We start from the raw sequence: 22,479 nt of genomic DNA, 5'->3' as shown, positions 1-22,479 counted from the left end.
TAAAAAAAAAATAAAAAAAATTTAGTTGTACTTCAGAAAGTAGCTCTAGGCGAGTAGCTTCGACACTAAACGTTAATTAAGCGGACTAGTTTGCATATCGACGTGCTTGTAGAAAATTTGGCTAGCTCAACAGAAATGTGCCTTTAGGTTTAGGGAGTTATTTGACCTGTCCCCAAAATAGAAAAGTCATTCATTATTTACAAATGAATCGAAATTTCATGAAAGATCATTTCTTGTGTAGGTACGATAAATGGTACTATAAAATAAGGTTATTTTCATTTCAAAAATTTTGGGAAGAATTACCTGAGTTCTCCTACAGAACTGTTTTCATTTGTCTTTCTTCCTCTTTGGATGCATAATCTTACGTATGGAGAGAATATTACGGTGGAATTGTCAAGTAAATAATTTGAATAAGTAAGTTTAACAAAAATTAATCCTTTTTTTCATGTACAACTTTGGGTGGTTCCAGAGCCACATGCCTACACCTCTCCAACCACTAAGTGGCGAGGGGTCGGGGTCAGAAGCGTAATTTCCTATGAGACAGAGGGCATAACTGCTTCTCCCAGACCCCATTTCCCCCAGACCCCAGTTTGCCCCCCAGCTGAAATTTAGTTTCTTCAAAAATGTTGTCAAAACTAAGATAAGCCTGTATAATTCAAGAATGTTCTGAATGAGGTCAGTTTTATTTAGTAGGCTTTACCTTTTTATTATCGTTTTATACTTCCAAGCTTTTCTACTTAAGATGTGACACCATGATTGTTTTTTTTTTTAGTTAGGGGTATAATTTGCTATGGAGCAGGGGGCAACTGCGCACTAAAAAGTTCGTCACTCTAAAAGGTTGTTTTGTCCAATAGCGCCAGCTTTTCTGCTTGAGACAAGGCAACATAAGTGCCGTTTTTAGTACCATTTGGAACGTTCTGATGGTTGAATTTATAGGAAGGATCTATATAACAGCAATATCTTTTATATGAGCTACTAAAATCGGTCTAAGATATGAGCTACTCGTGATATCAATGCATCTGATACCGATACAGCGTACAGCCCTTTCCCCAGGGACTATGGAGGTTCATATCATCAGCAAAACCATTGATATTGGATCTTTGGACTATGTTAAACAGAAAGGCTATCTCGAAATTTTGATTGGATGATTTTGGCAGAGGAGGCCTTTAGGGGGGGGGGGCTAGTCGCCGCCAATTTTTTTGGTCACTTAAAAAGGGCACTAGTAAATTTAATTTTCATACGAATGAGATTTTATACATCTCTCTATGATGCTCCGGTCACTCCCTAGCCCTGCTAAGAAAAAAAGGAAAATGAAAAAGTTAGACAGATCAGCACTACCCATTCAAAAAAGTGATTTTTCATGTTGTTCAAGGAGGGAGACTGTAATTTTCGCTGTACAATGTTTTGACCATGCTGATTCCTATACTTTTCATTTTGATCTGACGCCATTTTCGAGGGGTTTCAGGCTTTTATTCGAAATCACTATAAATTTCTTTTCGCAATAAACTTTTACTTTAGGACGAACCGAATTAATAGTTACTATTCTTGAATCAGTTTCAGATGGCTATTTTTTCACTCGGTAGATTTTTTCTAAACGCGTTTTTTAACTTTTGGTTATTACAGGCTGTGGTTTGCTCTTTACTTGGTTGCATCTCCTGCTGCAACCACGATTAAATAAAAACAAATCGATTGAAAGAAAAAGTAACCTTAAAGCTTAAAACGAACAGAGGTTATTCTGTATGTGAAGGGGTTGCCCTTCTCATTGCTCTTCAAGCTAATATTTTATCGCACTTTTAAATAAAGCTCCTTATTTTTATTAAACGGCCCTTGTGTTTCAAGAGTCGCTTATAAGAAACTGGGACAAAAATTCAAGCTTTGTCGTGAAGAGCAAGGTATTGAGGAGGGGAAAACCCCCTCATATGCGGAATAATTTCTGTTTGTTTTGAGTTTTAATGTTACTCCTTACTTTTGCTTGAAAAAAAACATGTTTTTTATGTAATTTCTGATCGATTTTCGAATAATGCCGGTAAATCAAGGAAAATCCTTTCCCTCGTGGGAAAATCGTCCATAGAAATTTTCCTCCAGCGTAAAATACCCCCTCTCAATAAAACTCCCTTTGGACAATTCCATTCTCCTTGAAAAATATTATACGTAAACAATGGATAAATTATGTAACTTACAGCCCTTTCTTATGGGACTGTGAGGGTCATATTATCCCCCAAAGGTAAAACTATCGAACCTTTCAACTATGCTGAACAAAATGGCTCTCTCAATATTTAAATCGGGTGGCTTTGGAGAATAAGGGGCCTGGGAGGGGGTAATCTGTCTTCCAATCTTTCTGATCACTTAAAAGGGTCACTAGAACTTTTTATTTCTGATAAAATGAGCCCTCTTGCAATCTTTTAGGATAATCCCTTTCTAGTCAATCGTTCGATAAGATCACCCCTGGGAAAAACATGAAAAAAAATCAAACAAAATAAACGATGTAAATAAAAATGTAAAATTCCACATTTTATACAAAGGAGCATGGAACCTCTTCTGGGGGTTCTCTAATAGGCTGAATCTGATGGTGTGACTTTTTTTTTAAGAACATTTGATGTTTCGGGTTGTTTCTCCCCTTTTCAAAAGTTGAGCAAATTTTCTCACGCTTGTAACTTTTGATGGGTGCCAGTAAAAATAACGAATTTGGTATATTTTGTATCAGCATCAAAATTTGATTCTTTTGATGTATATATTGTTGTCGAGATTTTGCTTCATAGAGTTTCAGTCACTATTGAACTGTGTCGCTCTTTATTTACACTTCGTTTCTAAGCCAGCTTAAACGCTTTACGTGGAATAGAGAAGATTTGTTAATCCCTCGTGTGATTAATATTTCTACGAAATCAAAGATACAGTTGATTTAAGCAACGACAACGTAGGGTATGGTGAATCATTTTGTCTTGTCCTGCATCATTCAATTTTGAAACCCCCTTCGTTCAACTATTAGAAGAGAATTTGGCAGCGGCAAGAAACAAATAGTAACTGTTTTTAAAAATAGTGTTTCTTCTCGCGAACAATTCTGATGAGGTTTCAGAAAAACACCGATAAGTCCTAGTTGACTGTTTTGAAAATCGCCTTCTATCAAAAAGATTTGAATATAATAAGTACAGACCTGAATTTAACCTTAGCATTGGTCAAGGTAAAGCAGTTTCTGCACAAGAGCATAGAGATGTAAATATGTAAATATAACCTGAAACGCGTGACCGAAATAAAAACAAGGCTTTCAACCAAGTCAGCCTAAATGTATCCTGACACTATTTCAGTACAGAAAGTCAAAATCCTATTGTCGTCAGCACAAGCTTCCATTTTGTTCCTCGTTAAAGTTCTTGGGAATACATTCAAGTTAAGGGCAAAAAATGTGGGTCTTTGCAAAGGTTTTCCTAATTTTCAAATCTACTACTTGTCTATTATACAAAAACATACTCGAGAAGCGAAGTTTGATTAATGCTAATGAAAAAATAAATGTGATGAAAATAGAATACTTTATTAGCACAATGTTGAAAACTAAAACTTGGAAATATGCTCCAAGAAAGCAGAAATATCTTCAAAAACCGCGTTAAAATGAACTCGGCCTTTTGTCTTTACTGCCGCCCGCCACAATTACTCTGCTAAGTATGAATGTAAATGATGGCGGGATGTACTTCGATGCCATTTGTTCCTCCACATTACGGAGCCCCACATTCTTTCTACTTTTTGCGTAGACGCGCCGATTTCTGGGTCGACAAAATTATTGTTGCGGTTCACTTTCAAATGAGTGAAACCTGCTTGTTCCTGCTCAGTTGTCCTGTAGCCCTTCCAACAATCTGAAAAAATTCTTGATCCTGACTCTATGTTAAGCTTAATTTGTTGAAGTAAAGTTTCTGCTCCTCGTCCGGGGAGCGAGGGTTCGTCTATTTCCTCTACATGACAAATTCCTCAAATTTTCCCACAGCTTTTCTTTTGCACAGAATACACGCACACTTCACATTAATTTGAAGATCCATGGTGACACACTATAAACTATCACTAGTCTAAGCAAACTAACCGGTGTCCTCGAGAATCGCGTTAGTAATGAACTAAAATGAACTAGGTTAAGAATCGCGTTAACAATGGACTTTTCTTTGTCTTTGAGACGGTCGGCCGACGCCGAAGCTCCCAATTTAATAATTCACAAATGACATTCACAGTTTGGCTAATAAAGTATTCCTTTTTCATCAGATTTTATTGTCACCAAACTTCACTTCTTGAGTGTGTTTTATATAATAGACAAGCACATCAAATCGTTGTGAAGAGCACAAAACGGTCTCAACCGTCCCTTGCTGCATAGATCCTATTTCTGATCAAATAAATTATCATACTCAAAAATCCTGCTTAATCTGTGGAGGTTTTATGTGATCAAACGCTCCACCACAGTTGCGTTTTTCATTCCTTTCCTCATTCCACTTTTGTGCTGGATCCCATGAAGCATTGAAAACCATGTGTATTGTCCCTGTTCCTGGACAATATTATAATTGACTGAACTTCGATTTTCTGACACATTGAAGTCTTATCTCCTGCATTGGTAAATCACTAAGAGAAGCTGCAACATACGTATATCTTGAGTTAAACAAGCTGTTAAATGCTCTGCTGCAATGATTTCAACTGAAAAATGTACACGCTATACTATTTCGTAGTTAAGCGTCAGAAATGTACTGGGATTCTAGATAAGAATATATCATGATAGTATTGTTAGTTTGCTCTTCAAGGCTTTCGATACAATTTGACATTGAGAGCTACTAAATGAGCAAACTGTTATTTTTCCTTAATAGTTTTAAGTACCTCAATTATTCAGTGAAACTGTAGATCTGCAAGGCAGAAAATAACTTGCTTACTTCTCATTTTGAAGACCCGTGCTGTTATCTTGATTAGAAATTAAAGATGAAGGCATCAAGAGAGCTGATAAACCAGGTTTTTTGGGAATTTATTTTTCAGCTATTCTGTCTTGAAAGCCCTCAACAGTCGGACCCAATCGTTGCGCGGTAGTTAGCTAGGAAGTAGTTCTTCACTCCAAAAGCCTTCTTTCGTCAGGTTCGACCAGCCTAACGAAAAAACGAGGCTCCTCTGTAGAACTCCTACACATAAGCTATTGCCGAGCATGGCTCATCGTTTCATTCTACTGTGCCAAAAATCAGTTGACATTAATCTAGAGGATCCAAAGTAGGGATGGTGCGGCAAAGTGTGATGACATCAAAGACCAACTGCTACCCATAAAGGCCAATTTTGATTTGGTATTAATAAGTATCTTTTACTAATACCCGCACTCGTCTTCTTTTTAAGACCTTTGTGTTCTTTATATTCATTTTTCAAAGTAACCGGCAAACGCCAGACGCATAGCTTGATCTGATTGCTTGGAGGAGGAACCTCCTGGGCAAATGAGCTTGAAAAAACATATCATTTTTTGGGAAATCTGAAAGTTCCACCTTTTTTAAACCTTGTTCCACATTAAATGATATAACTCAAGTAGTGCTGTCTATGTGCTTTATTTTTCCCCAACTATTGTAACTCCATACAGTTTTGGCGGTGGGCTCGTAATGCCTTGTCGTTATTTACCTTGACGATCTCATACATGCTGTTTTCGATTGACCTTGGTTACAGGTGTGTCAGCACTCGGGGGTTTTCTGACCAATTATATGTACTAAACAGCACATCTCTATTAACAGAATTTACGAAGATCCCTGGAATTTGCTAGTCAATCCTTGTGACCTTCGTAAATATGCCTGTCATAGTTTTATTGTTCAGCAACACACAATGTTCTTAAAAGAAAAACTTCCGATGAATCTATAGTTAGCTGTCTTCCGGTCAATACAAGTCATTTTAGGACTATTCTAAAACTGGAGATTTATGACTCAGATTTTCTTTTGAAATTAAACTCATGTGTTTCCAGCAATTTTGATTTCAAACCCTTTTTCTATGCCTTTTTTTTCCCCTTGGGTTTTGCAGGACAGCCAATCCAATTTTGAAGATTCTAATCTTTATCAGAACATCCAAAGAACGATTTTAAAAGAATACAATTCGACCTTTCTCATGAGTAAGACTCCTAATTTATGTAATGGTCGCATACCAAAACTGAGGGTTACTAGAGGAATCTAAAATAAAAGCAGGTCTAGTTCACCTTCATGATCAAACAGTTCGTGGTAAGGAACTGCAGTAAGGAGCGACCCGGCTCAATAGTAACCAAAACTCTAAAAAATGGAATTTTGATGCCAATAGTTACATCAAAAGAATTACATTTTAATGCTTATTTTAAATATATAAGTTTCATCAAGATCAGTTATACCCATCAAAAGTTACGAGCCTGAAAAAATTTGCCTCATTTTAGAAAATAGGAGGAAAAACCCCCTAAAAGTCATACAATCTTAACGAAAATCACACCATCAGATTCAACGTATCAGAGAACCTTATCGTAGAAGTTTCAAGCTCTTATCTACAAAAATGTGGAATTTCGCATTTTTTGCCAGAAGACAGATCACGGATGTGTGTTTATTTGCTTTTTTTTCCCAGGGGTGATTTTATCGACTGAGTGGTCCTAGGATGTTGCAAGAGGGCTCATTCTAACGAAAATTAAAAGTTCTAGTGCCCTTTTTAAGTGACAAAAAATTGGAGGGCACCTAGGCCCCCTCCCACGCTCATTTTTCCCCAAAGTTACCAGATCAAAATTCTGAGATAGCCATTTTATTCACCATAGTCGAAAAACTTACTAACTATGTCTTTGGGGATGACTTACTCCCCCGCAGTCCCCGTGGGAAGGGCTGCAAGTTACAAACCTTGAACTGTGTTTACATATAGTAATGGTTACTGGGAAGTGTAAAGACGTTTTCAGGGGGGCTTTTTTTGGTTTAGGGGGGAGGGTTGAGGGGGTGGGGTTTCGTGGGAGGATATTTCCATGAAGAAACTTCTCATGGGGAAGAGAATATCAATAAAGGGGGCGCAGGATTTTCTAACATTATTTGAAAAAACAATGAAAAAATAAATGTGAAAAGTTTTTTCTACTGAAAGTAAGGAGCAGCATTAAAACAAAACGAACAAAAATTATTACGCATATGAGGGGTTTACCTCCTCGTTATTTATATAACTATTTATTCTACGGCCTTTGTGATTCAGAGCTCATTCTTAAGGAATTGGGATAAAATCTAAACTTTAGTGTAAAGAGCGAGGTATCGACGAGGGTTGAACCCCCTCATATACGCAATAAAAACATACGAATATAGGAGTTCGTTACGTAAGTTAATTCGTAAGTTACGTATATTTTTTACCAATGAAAACGTTTTTAAAAAATTAAAAGTTCTAGTTGCTTTTTTAAGTAATCAAAAACTTGGAGGGCAACTAGGCCTCCTCTCTTGCTTCTTTTTTCTCAAAATCTTCCGATAAATTGCAATTAATTAATATGCAAATTTCGTTTTAATTGTTTATTGTCGGAGAGCCAAGATCAAAACATGCATTAGTTCAAAAACGTCCAGAAATTGAATAAAAAAACAAGTTTTTTTTAAATGAAAGTAAGGAGCAACATTAAAACTTAAAACGAACAGAAATTACTCCCTATGTGAAAGGTGCTTTTTCTCCTCAACGCCCCGCTCTTTACGCTAAAGTTTCTTACTGTTTTAAACTTTAGCATAAAGAGCGAGGCGTTGATGAGGAAAAGCCCCTTTCATATTCGGAGTAATTTCTGTTCGTTTTAAGTTTTAATGTTGCTCCTTACTTTCATTTAAAAAAAATTGTTTTTTTATTTAATTAAAAAAAAGGGTTAAGTATGACGACACTAGACCCTAAAAGTCCAAACTAGTGGTGCTGATCTCTGTTTCGTGCCTTCAGCCAGGAAGTGCAATGGGGGGTGGGGGCCAGCCATCCTATGGTTTCACACACCCTTTCTTCTGACCTTGCACAGATATTTCCAGTTACTCATTTAGAGCTGGTTTGACTCTGGCTGAGCTTAGTATTGACAACCTTTGTAGTCTGAGGGTTGTATAAGAAGGTTTCCTAGACCTTTAGGCATCCAACCAATACATTGGGGTACATCAAATTTCTTTCGATCTAGTATTTTTCGGGAGATGACCCTTGATATTCACGCTCGTAGCAACGCTTACTAGTAACAAATGCATTGATTAGAAACGTAACGAAGCGCAACAGAATACTGGAATTATCAAAATAATGAAAACCTAAATAATTTTTGGGATAGAGGTGAATATCTCTCCAACTTCGACTTATGCAAACAAGTTACAACTGTTATGAGTCAGCATTTAGGGAATTATTTCTGATACCCACATTAATATATTCATAAAGAGTTTCCACTAGCTCCAGTAAGGCATGATTTTTAGTAGCGATGGAATATAATTAGCTGGGGTATTGAGTGGTTGTCCTTTTGGCTGTCCCAGTCCCTCCACGCATAAAATTTTGTCTATTACACTATGTTATAACTTTATAAATTTTCCAACTTTAATTTTCCTACGGGCTAAACAGTTCTATCACCATTTGCATTTCCATCTTTCTTGTTTCAAATTGAATGCCATGTTGGAGCCAAAGGTCTCTTTTTCTAGTCCTAAGAACTCAATTTTACTTTGTAGGAACTTCGAAGGCGGTGCCAAGACTTCGCAACAGCTCTACTTGATCACACAAGGGGATCTTCTGAACTTGAAGTCATGCTTAATCATGAAGCAGGCTGTCCTAGTTATGAACATGGGGAAAGAATGCATTTGAAAAGACTCAAGTTAGCAATCAGATATAGACAAAAGAAGGTAACAATTTCTTGAAAATCATTTTAAATTTATCCATGCTATGTCATTGATTTCTTGTGGTTTGACTCTTTGATTTTTGATTTATATACTTTCGTAATATTTGTATTTGCGAGAAAAGTTGAATCAGTTTTTACTGAATTTTACATTTTCTTGCGAAGCCTGAGAAGTATATGTAATTTTTCTCTCCACCTCGAAGTGCTTGAAAATCCTTCGATTTTGCCCCCCAAAAAAAAATCGAATGAAACTGTGGAAAAGATTCTTAATTAGATTTTATAAGTAATTGCATACGCAATATATATATATATATATATATATATATATATATATATATATATATATATATATATATGATATATATATATATATATATATATAATATAATATATATATATACTAGCTGTTGGGGTGGCGCTTCGCGCCACCCCAACACCTAGTTGGTGGGGGCGCTTCGCGCCCCCCCCAAGCCCCCCCGCGCGCGTAAGTCGTTACGCGCCATAATAGTTACGCGCCATTGTAGTTGTGTCCCTATGTCCCACCTGTGAATATAGATATATATATATATATATGGTTTTAACTACGTAAAACTTGCGAATATACAACATTCTTTGCTGTCCCATTGTCTTTGCATATAAATAGATTGTCAGGTTTACCGACTCTTGAACATGCAACATATAATGGTCCATGGGAAAACAATCTGTATTCAGATCTATACCTCATGATTCTAATGATTGCCCTTGAGCTTTGTTGATGGTGATTGCTAATCGACCATTCCCTGTCCCGGTGTCCCGGTCGTCATTTACATCCCCCTGTTTCCCCCGGTGTCCCCGTTGTAGTTGTGTCCCTGTGTCCCGGTCGTCATTTATATTCCCTGTGTCCCGGGTCCCGGTCATCATTTGTATCCCGGTGTCCCGGTCTGTATATACATTCGTTTTTTAGTTTTGTTTTTCTCCTTTATTTTTTTCCTTTTTTTTTCTTTTTTAGCTTATTTAGATTTTTAGATTTTTTAGTTTTTTTTATTAGTTTTTAGTTTTTATTTCTTTTTAGTTTTTTTGTCCCGGTCGTCATTTATATCCCCCTGTTTCCCCCGGTGTCCCCGTTGTAGTTGTGTCCCTGTGTCCCGGTCGTTATTTATATTCCCTGTGTCCCGGTCGTCATTTGTATCCCGGTGTACCGGTCTGTATATACATTCGTTTTTTAGTTTTGTTTTTCTCCTTTATTTTTTTCCTTTTTTTTTCTTTTTTAGTTTATTTAGATTTTTAGATTTTTTAGTTTTTTTATTAGTTTTTAGTTTTTTTTTCTTTTTAGTTTTTTTGTAGTTTTTACCTTCTTTTTAGTTTTGTTAATTTTTTTTTTTACTTGTGTCCTGGTCGTCATTTATACTCCCTGTGTCCCGGTACTTTGTTGATTGCTAATCGAACATTCCTTTTGTCCTGGTCGCTTTCTCTTTGAGTGTCGTCATTTATTAGTTTTTTCCTTTTTTTTTAGTTTTTTATTGGTTTTTACCTTTATTTTAGCTTATTTTTCAGTTTTTTCCTTTTTTTTAGTTTTTTTTTATTTTTTATTTTTTTTAGTTTTTTACCTTTTTTTAGTTTTTATAGTTTTTTTAGTTTTTTAGCTTTTTTACTTTTTTTATTAGTTTTTAGTTTTTTTTGTAGTTTTTGCCTTTTTTTAGTTTTTTCAGTTTTTTTTTTAGTTTTTTATTGGTTTTTACCTTTATAGTTTTTTTAGTTTTTTAGCTTTTTTATTTTTTTTATTAGTTTTTAGTTTTTTTTGTAGTTTTTGCCTTTTTTTAGTTTTTTCAGTTTTGACGTCACCTAATCCAGTTTTTTCAGGTGACGTCACCTGACACATCCATCCATCCATCCATCCATCCATCCACAGACAGACAACTTATTTTTATATATATAGATATGTATGATATATATATATTATCTATATGTATAAAAATAAGTTGTCTGTCTGTGTGTCTGTCTGTGGATCAGGTGACGTCATGTTTCTGTGTTGACTGACGTCATGAAATTAGTTGTCGTCATTTTTGCTTTGACGATGACGTCATTCAAGATATTTAAGACATATGTTCACGTAGAAATCTATTAATGTTTAAGTTTACAATGACTGACGAACTTACCATGGCAAAAGCCGATGAAGATGCTCAATGAGTCTATGCCAAAAAACTTGCTGCTGATAGAGAAAGTCAGAAAAGAAAGCGTGCCGAGGAATCAAAAGAACAGCAAGGAAACAGGCTTGAGGCTGATAGAGAAAGAAAGAACAGAAAGCGTGCCGAGGAATCAAAAGAACAGCAAGGAAACAGGCTTGAGGCTGATAGAGAAAGAAAGAACAGAAAGCGTGCCGAGGAATCAAAAGAACAGCAAGGAAACAGGCTTGAGGCTGATAGAGAAAAAAAGAACAGAAAGCGTGCCAAGGAACTACCAGAGCAACGCGGAAGCAGGCTTGCTGCTAAAAGAGAAAGTGAAAAAAGAAGGCATGCCGAGGAATTACAAGAACAGCAAGAAATCAGGCTTGCTGCTGATAGAGAAAGTAAGAAAAGAAAGCGTGCCGAGGAATCACAAGAACAGCAAGAAATCAGGCTTGCTGCTGATAGAGAAAGTAAGAAAAGAAAGCGTGCCGAGGAATCAGAGCAACCTGAAAGTTATCGCCTGGCATTCAGGTACAACCCAGTCGATGATTATAGCTTGAGTAGATGTGTTCAAATCGGGACAATGTCTAAAGTTTGTCCCTATTGCAAGGCCTTGAAATTCAATGGTGAAACAATGGGAATGTGTTGCGCCTCAGGAAAAGTTAAACTTCCTCTATTGGCTGCACCACCAGAGCCATTGAAGACGAATGAATGCTTACCTGAAAAATTCTAATTTATGGGCACACGTAAAAATATTAAAATTAACTACAAATATGCGTGTCCGATTGCAAAACGATGACTCTGGTCAAACATTTTCAGATCAATTGCTGACAATTGGAAACGGAAAGCTCCCAGTAGACTCAATTTCAGGACGTATACAACTACCTGCTGATTTCTGTAATTTAGTGACGTCCAAAAATGAATTGATTGAAAAAGTATTTCCGAATATTCTAAAAAATTATAAAAATAATAAATGGCTAAGTGAAAGAGCGATTCTCGCACCCAAAAATATAGACGTCCACGAAATCAACAATATTGTTTTGACCAAGATTCGAGACCAGGCAGTCCTTTACAAGTCAGTCGACACAGTTTTGGAACCAAATGAAGCGGTTAATTATCCATCTGAATTTTTTAATTCCATAGATCTTTCAGGGTTTCCACCACACGTGCTACAACTAAAAATAGGCGTACCAATAATACTTTTAAGAAATATAAACCCACCAAAGCTTTGCAATGGCACTCGACTTGCCGTAAAAAAAACAATGGAAAACCTAATAGAGGCCACAATCTTGACAGGGCCTTTTGAGGGTGAGGCTGTTCTTATTCCTTGCATTCCCATGATTCCAACGGATCTGCCTTTTCAATTTAAAAGATTGCAATTCCCAATTCGATTAGCATTTTCAATCACCATTAACAAAGCTCAAGGTCAATCATTAGAAAAATGTGGTATAGATCTTAATACTGATTGTTTTTCCCATGGACAATTGTACGTTGCATGTTCGAGGGTCGGTAAACCTGACAATCTATTTATATGCAGCGACAATTGGACAGCGAAGAATGTTGTATATTCGCAAGTTTTACGCAGTTAATTTGTATTGTATCTATCTATCTATCTATCTATATAAAAACGAGTTGTGTGTATGCATGTTTGTTTGTTTGTAAAAAGAGCGTTTTCATATGATGTCATTATTAGTACATACGGCTTTGTATATGCAGAGACAATGGGAAAGCCAAGAATGTTGTATATTCGCAATTTTTACGTAGTTTAACTCCTGCAGACGAAATGAATGCTTGCCTAAAAAATTCTAATTTATGGGCACACGTAAAAATATTAAAATTAACTACAAATATGCGTGTCCGATTGCAAAACGATGACTCTGGTCAAACAGTAGACTCAATTTCAGGACGTATACAACTACCTGCTGATTTCTGTAATTTAGTGACGTCCAAAAATGAATTGATTGAAAAAGTATTTCCGAATATTCTAAAAAATTATAAAAATAATAAATGGCTAAGTGAAAGAGCGATTCTCGCACCCAAAAATATAGACGTCCACGAAATCAACAATATTGTTTTGACCAAGATTCGAGACCAGGCAGTCCTTTACAAGTCAGTCGACACAGTTTTGGAACCAAATGAAGCGGTTAATTATCCATCTGAATTTTTAAATTCCATAGATCCTTCACGTTTTCCACCACACGTGCTACAACTAAAAATAGGCGTACCAATAATACTTTTAAGAAATATCAACCCACCAAAGCTTTGCAATGGCACGCGACTTGCCGTAAAAAAAACAATGGAAAACCTAATAGAGGCCACAATCTTGACAGGGCCTTATGAGGGTGAGGCTGTTCTTATTCCTCGCATTCCCATGATTCCAACGGATCTGCTTTTTCAATTTAAAAGATTGCAATTCCCAATTCGATTAGTATTTGCAATCACCATTAACAAAGCTCAAGGTCAATCATTAGAAAAATGTGGTATAGATCTTAATACTGATTGTTTTTCCCATGGACAATTGTACGTTGCATGTTCGAGGGTCGGTAAACCTGACAATGTATTTATATGCAGCGACAATTGGACAGCGAAGAATGTTGTATATTCGCAAGTTTTACGCAGTTATTTTGTATTGTATCTATCTATCTATCTATCTATATAAAAACGAGTTGTGTGGATGCATGTTTGTTTGTTTGTAAAAAGAGCGTTTGCATATGACGTCATTATTAGTACATACGGCTTTGTATATGCACAGACAATGGGAAAGCCAAGAATGTTGTTTATTCGCAATTTTTACGTTGTTTGAAACACATATATAAATCTATCTATATTCACAGGTGGGACACAGGGACACAACTACAATGGCGCATAACTAATATGGCGCGTAACGACTTACGCGCGCGGGGGGGCTTGGGGGGTGCGAAGCGCCCCACCAACTAGGTGTTGGGGTGGCGCTTAGCGCCACCCCAACAGCTAGTATATATATATATACATATATGTATATATACATATATAACTACTTACGAAAGATAAACCGACCACGCAAACATTTTCGCAAATATTTAATAGCTCTTCAAGTTTCAAGTTAAGGAACTTTATCTATAAAACTGAAGAAGCACTTTACTAGAAAATAACAAGAAGCCCAATGCTTGGGCTTGCATAGGACACTCCGAAAAGCGATAATATTTGTAACAAAACACATAATTACGGTGTTTGCGGAGGGTTAACAGGCTCATAAGAAAAAAAGAGCATATTGAAAAGCAAGAATGTATATTTATCAACTATATCTCTTGTATTAACTCTGATTTCTTACATTTTATCTATTAAAACACTGTAACACTCAAACACTGTAACACTAAAACACTGTAAAACTTAAACTCTAAAAGCTGACACTATGATACGGTTATAAGAACATTTCCAAAATATTCGGTTTCAAACCACGTAAAATATCATACACAAATTAAGTATAATAAAAGAGATAAAAAAAAAATACTAGCCAGCAGCATAAGTCGAACACGTTAACCTAAGAGAAACGCGGGAATTAAAACCACTTAAAACAAGGTTTGAACAATGTGGCAGAGCATGCAGTGTTCTGAGATGGACAATGAAAGCACACGACCAAATGGAATACAAAAGGTAAAGGGGGATTAATGAGAAATGTCATAATCTTTAAAAATGTGAAAATTTTTTTTCAATGCTCGTAGAGCCCCAATATTGTTTCCACCTATGAACGAATACGATCAATGTGCAGAGAGGACAGTAAAAACTGCATTTAAAGTAGCCCTAGCTATTTCGCAGATTTCGTGTGGATGACAACTATATTTCCAGCATTTAACTCCTTTAACCTAGGATAATAATTTTTAAACCGTGGTAATATCACAAAAGTTGACTTTTTATAATTTTGTTTTAACTTATTGAAAGGCTACCATTTTCCAATATTTTTTATGCTCATCGATAAGGTATCTAGTAGTTCTTTTTCAGTCCTACCAGTTGAGAATTGGGTTGCTACCAGTTACGTTAAGGGCAAGCTATTTTCTAGTTCTTCTGTTGGATGTTTAACTTTCCGAAATATGTCTATCTATATACATGCTGATTAATTTGGAACGTTGAATGCAACGAGTGAATGGGATGAATCCAAAAAATATACAAAGAAGTGAAAAAATAAAATAAGAAACCAGAATATCCTGTCATGGTAAGAAGTTTATGGAGGTTGACAATTGATCATGTTAAAGTAACCAAGAAGTGAATTTTATAATGCATACAAAATAATTTTGGGTCTATGATATTAATGTGCATAGGCCATAAAAATTATAAGAAATATAAACTGAAAAAAAAACGGAAACATGACACCTTTATAACGGGTCTGCGATTGAAGAAGGCCCAAACTTCCCACCTTACCAAGCAAATCGAGTAGAAGAATGTGAATAATACGTGTTTTGTCCGTATTTCTGAGGGCTGGCGGCCCAAACTGCTCCATACACTCCATACTCTAGAGCACTCTTGGTCTTAAAAGCCATCGCTTTGTTCGGGTGACGGCTTGGGCCTTCCAATCTCGCTAACGGATTAAACCATACATCACAAAAGAACAAAGTTATTTTGATTTGAATTTTAATAATTTTTGTTTCCTACATTGTTTACAACATACCTGATCAGCCCAAGTTTATTATGGTGTTAACCAAATTATATGCTCAAAAATTCATAATGCTCGGTTCTCATTTGAGAAACCGACTTTTGACCTGAGCTATACCTTTTTGTTTTATACCTCTTTCAGTTTCTAATTCAAATCCCTTGTTCTTTTTCAATTTCTAGTTCGTTGCACATCCCAATGTTCAGCAACTCTTGGCCAGTATTTGGTACGAAGGATTACCAGGTTTCCGCAGAAAGAACATAGTTCTTCAGACATTGGAAATAATGAGAATCGGTCTTTTGTTTCCCTTCCTTTCCATTTTATACATTCTCGCACCACATTCCACTGCTGGACGATTCATGCGAAAGCCATTTATCAAGTTTATTTGCCACTCCGCTTCCTATTTTACATTCCTTTGTAAGTAGCACCATTTTTTATTGAATAGAGAACTAGTCAGGTTGATTTGACGTCTTTAAAGAAAAGAAACGTGTAGGTCCATGCAGGAGTGCCTGCAATCAAAATTTTAGGAGGGCTAAGGTTATCTAATACTGGGCAAAAAAATATTAAGGATCAAAGTTTTCTTTTTTTTTCTTTTCGAAAGCTATTTCATAAAAGGCAAATATCCACTACCATCGACAAAATTGTTTATAATATTGTACAGCTTATAACTGTTTTATCTGATTGTACAACTTCGTCGAATAAGTGACCAAAATTGAATTTTTGTTCCACGTTCTTCCTTTTTAAGTGCCTTTTCATTGAAAAAACTGTTCTTTGGTGTGAACAAAACTATTTATAACCTTTTGTACAAGTTATAAATCTTTTATATGACTGTGTTGTTTGTCAGATAGGGTAGGAAAGGGTCATTAGGAAGGGTTTGAAGCAAATAGAAACTTCATGAAAGGGGCAGAGAGTGAAGTTTCGAGCAGATTGGGAGGGAGCTGGAGGAATTTACGCAGCTATGTTAGCCTTAAGCAACTTGCTGTTGTGATGGGCTATTAGAAGTAGTATCCGTAGCAGTATACTTACTTACTTAGGTCCCAGCCAACCTCGTAGAAGTTTTTGGGGCCACTTCTCTTGCTATCTCATGTGTAAGGGCTCGGCATATTGCTCCATCTGGTAAGATACGTGACAACTGGGCTATTTTGACGTTGTCGAAGGGGAAGTTCTCCATCCATCGTTTTCGTGGTTTGCCTCATGGACGAAGACCATGGAGGGATCTTCAAGGGGGATTTTCGGGAGGCGGCTCGGCTCCATTTGCTTGACGTGGTCGAACCATTACAGTTGTTGTTTTTTTACTTGACTGAAAATGGTTTCAGTGGACTGGACAATTTGACGTACTTCCTCATTTGTGATTCTGTCAGTGCATTTGGTTCTAACAATGCAAAGGAGATATCTCATCTTGAAAGTTAGTAGTTTTCTTTCGTCTTCGGTTCTTGGAGTCCATGTTTTGCATACACCAATATCATCAGCGTAGGCAAGATTGTGTTTTAGCAGCCCTCCTATTTTTTCACCTTACTGTAACTGCATCAGTGACAGCACGGCATTTAGAAAAGAGGTTGAATTGATGTGAAGATAAGATGCAACCCTGGAGTACTCCTGACGTAGTTGTGAACTCTTATGACAGCCCATCAGCGGCTATTACTCGGCCTCGGAACTGCTTGTTCAGACTCTAGATTATTCTAACTATCTCTTAAGAGATCCCGTAGTGAAGGAAGATATGCCAGAGTCCTTCGCGCCATAGCAGGTCAAATGCCTAATGGAAATCGACGAACAGTTTGCTCTTGGTCGAATTCAATATATCGTTCCATGATTAGTCGAACGACAAATATCTATCGTTGATCTCCCAGGGCAGACGCTTGAGTGATATTCACTAAAGGCAAAGACAGTTGTTGCTTGTATATGTCGGAGTAGGACTTTTGTCAGGACACGTCGCTGATGAGGCCGATCAGACGGTAGTTTCCTCACTCTTTCTTTAACCCCTTTTTGTGAACGGGTAAAATGGTAGCCTTGCACCACTGACGGGGTACGTGGCCAGTTTACCACACCGCAGAAACAATGCCATGGTACTGATCGGTTACATCATCCGACCTGACGTTAATAAGTTCAGTGATGACTCCGTTTTGACCAGGCGCTTTTCCTTGATTGAGCGACTTGATTGCTGACTCAGTTTCTGACTTGAGTGGAGGGTGGCAATCTGATTTCTTGATCGGGTATGGGGAAGCTTCTACAAAAGTAGTATGATTAGCTGTAACCATACCCGCAACCGAGTCTACGTACTCTTGGGATATAACGTTGACGATTATGATGGATATTTGGATGCCTAGAAAAGCCTTCCTAGATCTAATATTTGATTGCGTCGTGTAATAAGTTACTAGGGCTTAGAATTTATGTTTGAATGATCTCTTTACCGTTTTTCAGATTCATACGGCAGTTATTTCTGCAGGGTGACCCCAAAAGAAAATAAATGAATAAAGGAATAATACAAATCCTTCTTTTCAAAGTTAATATTCATCGCCTGTTATGTGCTGTGGCTATTGTTGTAACTAAAGGGTGAAACCTGTTCTAGGAAGTTAGAGAGGTTGAAAGAGATGGCACCTGATTCTAATTTGGTGTCATTTTTGCTCTTGTTAAGTCGTAATACATCTTTTACTTGCCTAAAGTTTGTTTAATATCCCTATCATATTCTGTTGAATCTCAAAAAAGCGTCTTTTTGTTCAGAGAAAAATATACATAGGTCAAATCTCCTAAGATGGGATGGGGAGATTGCCCTTCCCCCGCACCTATTTATTGGTACTTCGACTCAGCTGCATATACATGATCACATTATGCGAAGAACCTTGACCAGACTATATATGAGACGTGGCTCTTTTATGTTTCTAAATTTACTGATCATTTTAATTTTTTCCAATTTTTAAATTTTGTGTCAGTATGGTAACTTATTGGCACGAAATGGCTACAAACAGAAAATGCATGCTCCATAATCTGAATTGTTTCTTTAAGCATTAGGAACAGTTTAAATGAATCTGAATGCTTGAATCAATTAAGTGGGCTACGTCTTTTTAAGTGGGGAATTAAGTGGGAATAGTATTTGTGTCAAAATGGTAATTTATTGACACAAAATCACTACAAACAGAAAATTCATGCCCCATGATCTCAATTTTTGCCTTAAATACCAAGAACAGTGTAAATAAATCGGGCTGCTTGAATCAATTAAGTGGGATTATTTTTTGTGTCAAAATGGTAATTTATTGGCACATAGTGGCTACAAAAACAGGGCCTTGTTATCTCAATTGTGGCTTAAAGTATCAAGAACAGTGTAATTATGTCGGATTGCTTGTATCGATTAAGCGAGATTAGCACGTCTTTATTAAGTTTATTAAGTGAGAAATTAAGTGGGATTAATTTGTGTTATTAATTAAGTGGAATTAATTTTCTTTTCAAAATGGTAATTTATTGGCACGGAGTGGCTACAAACAAAAAATTCATGCCCCATGGTTTCAATTGTAGCTTTAAGTACTAAGAATAATGTGAATAAACCGGATTGCTTGAATTAACTAAATGGGGTTAATATGAGTTTATAACTTAGGAAAAATCAGGAATTCATCTTGTAATGGAAAAAAACCTCCATATGTAGACACGAAGTTCTAGGTAATAACCGATGCCAGATTAAAAGAAAAAAAAGAAATGTGGATGAATCATCAGCAAAACGGAAGCTAAGAACAGATGGAACCGAATAACTAAAAATCTATTTTCAATGAACGTACCAAAAACAGAAACTTGGAAAATCTATATTTAGAGGCTTGGAAATCTGGGGGGACGGGAAATTTCTAACTCTAGGTTCATTCCCTATTCATGCACTGCCAAAAAAAAATAGCTCTGTTCTAACTGTCTATGGCCTCTACTTTGAAATGATCATTCCTGGGTAAAAAAAAAGAGACAAAAAAGAGACATACCAAAAACAGATGCTTTGAAAATCTGTTGGGAAAGGCTCGGGAATCTGGGGCGAGGGGCAATTTCTACCTCTTGTCTCGCTCCTCATTCATGCACTGCCAAAAGAAATAGCTCTGTTTTAACTGCCTATGGCCCCAACTTTGAAATGATAATTCCTGGGTAAATAAGATACAAAAAGTTAAACAGTGAAGTAAACAGTTATGTTCATTTCTGCTGATGGTCCTTACAAAGAGATTAAATAAAAAAAAAACAAGTTTTTTTTTTTTTACTGAAAGTAAGGAGCGACATTAAAACTTAAAACGAACAGAAATTACTCCGTATATGAAAGGGGCTTTTCCTCCTGAACCCTCGCTCTTTACGCCAAAGTTTGACTCTTTCTCTTAACTCTACCTTTTAAAGCAGTAAAAAACTTTAGCATAAAGAGCGGGGGTTAAGGAGGAAAAGCCCATTTCATAGACGGAGTAATATCTGTTCGTTTTAAGTTATAATGTCGCTTCTTACTTTCAGTTAAAAATAATCTTTTTTATTTAATTTCTGAACGTTTTTGAATTAATGCACGTTTTGATTTTGGCTCTCCGTGCATAAATAATGAAAACAAAATTCACATATTATTTTTTTTGGCAAAATGGCTTTCTCATAGTTTTAATCGGAAGACTTTGAGAGACAAGGAGGGGGGGAGGCCTAGTTGCCCTCCAATTTTTGATTACTTAAAAAGGCAACTAGAACTTCTAATTTTTTAAGAAACGTTTTCATTAGTAAAAAATGAACGTAATTTACGAGTAATATATGAGGGGATTCACCCCCTCGTCAATACCTCGCTCTTTACACTAAAACTTGAATTTTGTCCCAATTCCTTAAGAACGACCCCTGAATCACAAAGACCGTAGAATAAATAGTTGAAATTACCAAAAAAAGTTTAGCGTAAAGAGCGAGGTATTACGAGGAGGTGAACCCCTTGCGTAATAATTTCTGTTCGTTTTAAGTTTTAGTGCTGCTCCTTACTTTCATTTGAAAAGACTTTTCATATTTATTTTGTCATTGTTTTTTTTAATATTTCTAGAAAGTCCTGCGCCCCCTTCATTGAAATTCTCTTCCCCCATAAGAAATTCCTCCATGGAAAGATCCTCCCACGTAACACCCCACATAGATAAAAAGTAGATAAAAGATAAAAAATCTAAATAAAAAATCTAGATAAAAAAAATCCCCGTGCAAACGTCTGTGCATTTCCCAATAGCCATCAGTGTATGTAAACAACGGTCAAAGTTTTTAACTTGCAGCCCCTCCCATGGGGAATGTGGGGGGAGTAAGTCGTCCACAAAGACATAGTTATTAGGTTTTCCAACTATGGTGAACAAAATGGCTATCTCAGAATTTCGGTCTGGTGACTTTGGGGAAAAAATGAGCGCGGGAGGGGGCCTAAGTGCCCTTCAATTTTTTGGTCACTTAAAAAGGGCACTAGAACTTTTAATTTCCGTTAGAATGGGCCCTCTCCTGACATTCTAGGACCACTGTATCGATACGATCACCCCTGAAAAAAAAATGATCTCTCTTCTGGCAGAAAATGCGAAATTCCACATTTTTGTAGATAGACCTTGAAACTTCTACAATAGGGTTCTCTGATACGCTGAATCTGATGGTGTGACTTTTGTGAAGATCATATTGCTTTTAGGGGGTGTTTCCCCCTGTTTTCTAAAATAGGGCAAATTTTCTCGGGCTCGTAACTTTTGATGGGTTTGACTAAACTTGATGAAACATATATATTTAAAATCACCATTAAAATGCGATTCTTTTGATGTAAATATTGGTATCAAAATTCCGTTTTTTAGAGTTTTCGTTATTATTGAGCCGGGTCGCTCCTTGCTACAGTTCGTTACGACGAACTGTTTGATTAACGACATTAGGCTACTATCCAGTATTTTTTTTATCTTAAAAAAGTAGGCTATATTATAATCAATTTTTTCCGTATTTTCGTAAACCAATCACGCTGCCTTTTATTTCTGGAGAAAGGACAGTAAAATAGTTAGCTCGCTTTTACTTTTTAAGTCTGATTGATTTTGAAACTATATTAAGATGGGAACTTGCATCTAAGGAGTTTTTTCTTTGCCTGTTGAACCTACAATACTGAAAGTTTACAGTTTTGAGCTTTACAATCTGTATAAGCACTGTAGCCAATAATAAGAAAGAAAATTCTTCTTAGTTGTTACGTTTTGTAAAAGTAAGCTTTTTATTTCTTACAAGTCAGCTTTTTATTCCTTTGTGGTTCTGATTTATCTTCACGAAAAAAAGAAAAACAGAATCGACCAATTCCGTTGTAGAAAAGGAGAAAATATTAATTTATAGTTTATTGTGCAATTTGTGGGGGATACATACCCGTAACAATGGATAAATAAATATGTCTTTGGTGGATCTTTTGTTTTCACATTATCACACGCAAACGCCTATTTACAGACGTCTATATATTCTGTACCAATATAGCTCTAAAATATTAATTTATAGTTTATTGTGCAATTTTTGGGGGATCCATACTCGTACAAATGGATAAATAAATATGTCTTTAATGGATAATTTTTTTTCCATTATCACACGCAAACGCCTATTTACAAACGTCTATAAATTCTGTACCAATATAGCTCTAAAATATTAATTTATAGTTTATTGTGCAATTTGTGGGGGATCTATACCCATACAAATGGATAAATAAATATGTCTTTAATGTATATTTTTTTTCACACTATCACACGCAAACGCCTATTTACAAACGTCTATATTTTCTGTACCAATATAGCTCTATGTAAGACTTCGGAAATTTTTATGGTAATTTTATGATATACACCCTACCTAATATTCTTCCAATTGTTACTCTGACGCTCAATCCTATTGAAATATATCAAATTAAGATAAAAATATAGTACTTTAGAAACATATTAGTGCCATATGTTTGCGCATTAGGGAGGGTGGGGGTAAAAGTATAGCGGGTCTGC

At 36.2% G+C, this 22,479-nt stretch overlaps 1 protein-coding gene across 5 annotated transcripts in view; it reads left to right on the top strand.

Moving 5' to 3' along the window:
• LOC136041233 (transient receptor potential-gamma protein-like) overlaps positions 1-22,479 on the top strand; it is a 239,030-nt gene that overhangs the window by 116,847 nt on the left and 99,704 nt on the right. For all 5 annotated transcript variants that reach the window (XM_065725825.1, XM_065725827.1, XM_065725822.1 and 2 more), the window contains exons 8-9: positions 8,616-8,786; positions 15,730-15,964. In XM_065725825.1, coding sequence (XP_065581897.1) covers positions 8,616-8,786; positions 15,730-15,964 — 406 coding nt within the window. The remainder of the gene's footprint in view (positions 1-8,615; positions 8,787-15,729; positions 15,965-22,479) is intronic.

The sequence above is a fragment of the Artemia franciscana genome, unplaced genomic scaffold, assembly GCF_032884065.1.
Source record: "Artemia franciscana unplaced genomic scaffold, ASM3288406v1 PGA_scaffold_1180, whole genome shotgun sequence".
Lineage (NCBI taxonomy): Eukaryota > Metazoa > Arthropoda > Branchiopoda > Anostraca > Artemiidae > Artemia > Artemia franciscana.
The sequence above is the reverse complement of the archived record's forward strand: the minus strand, read 5'-3'. Positions and strand labels throughout refer to the sequence as shown.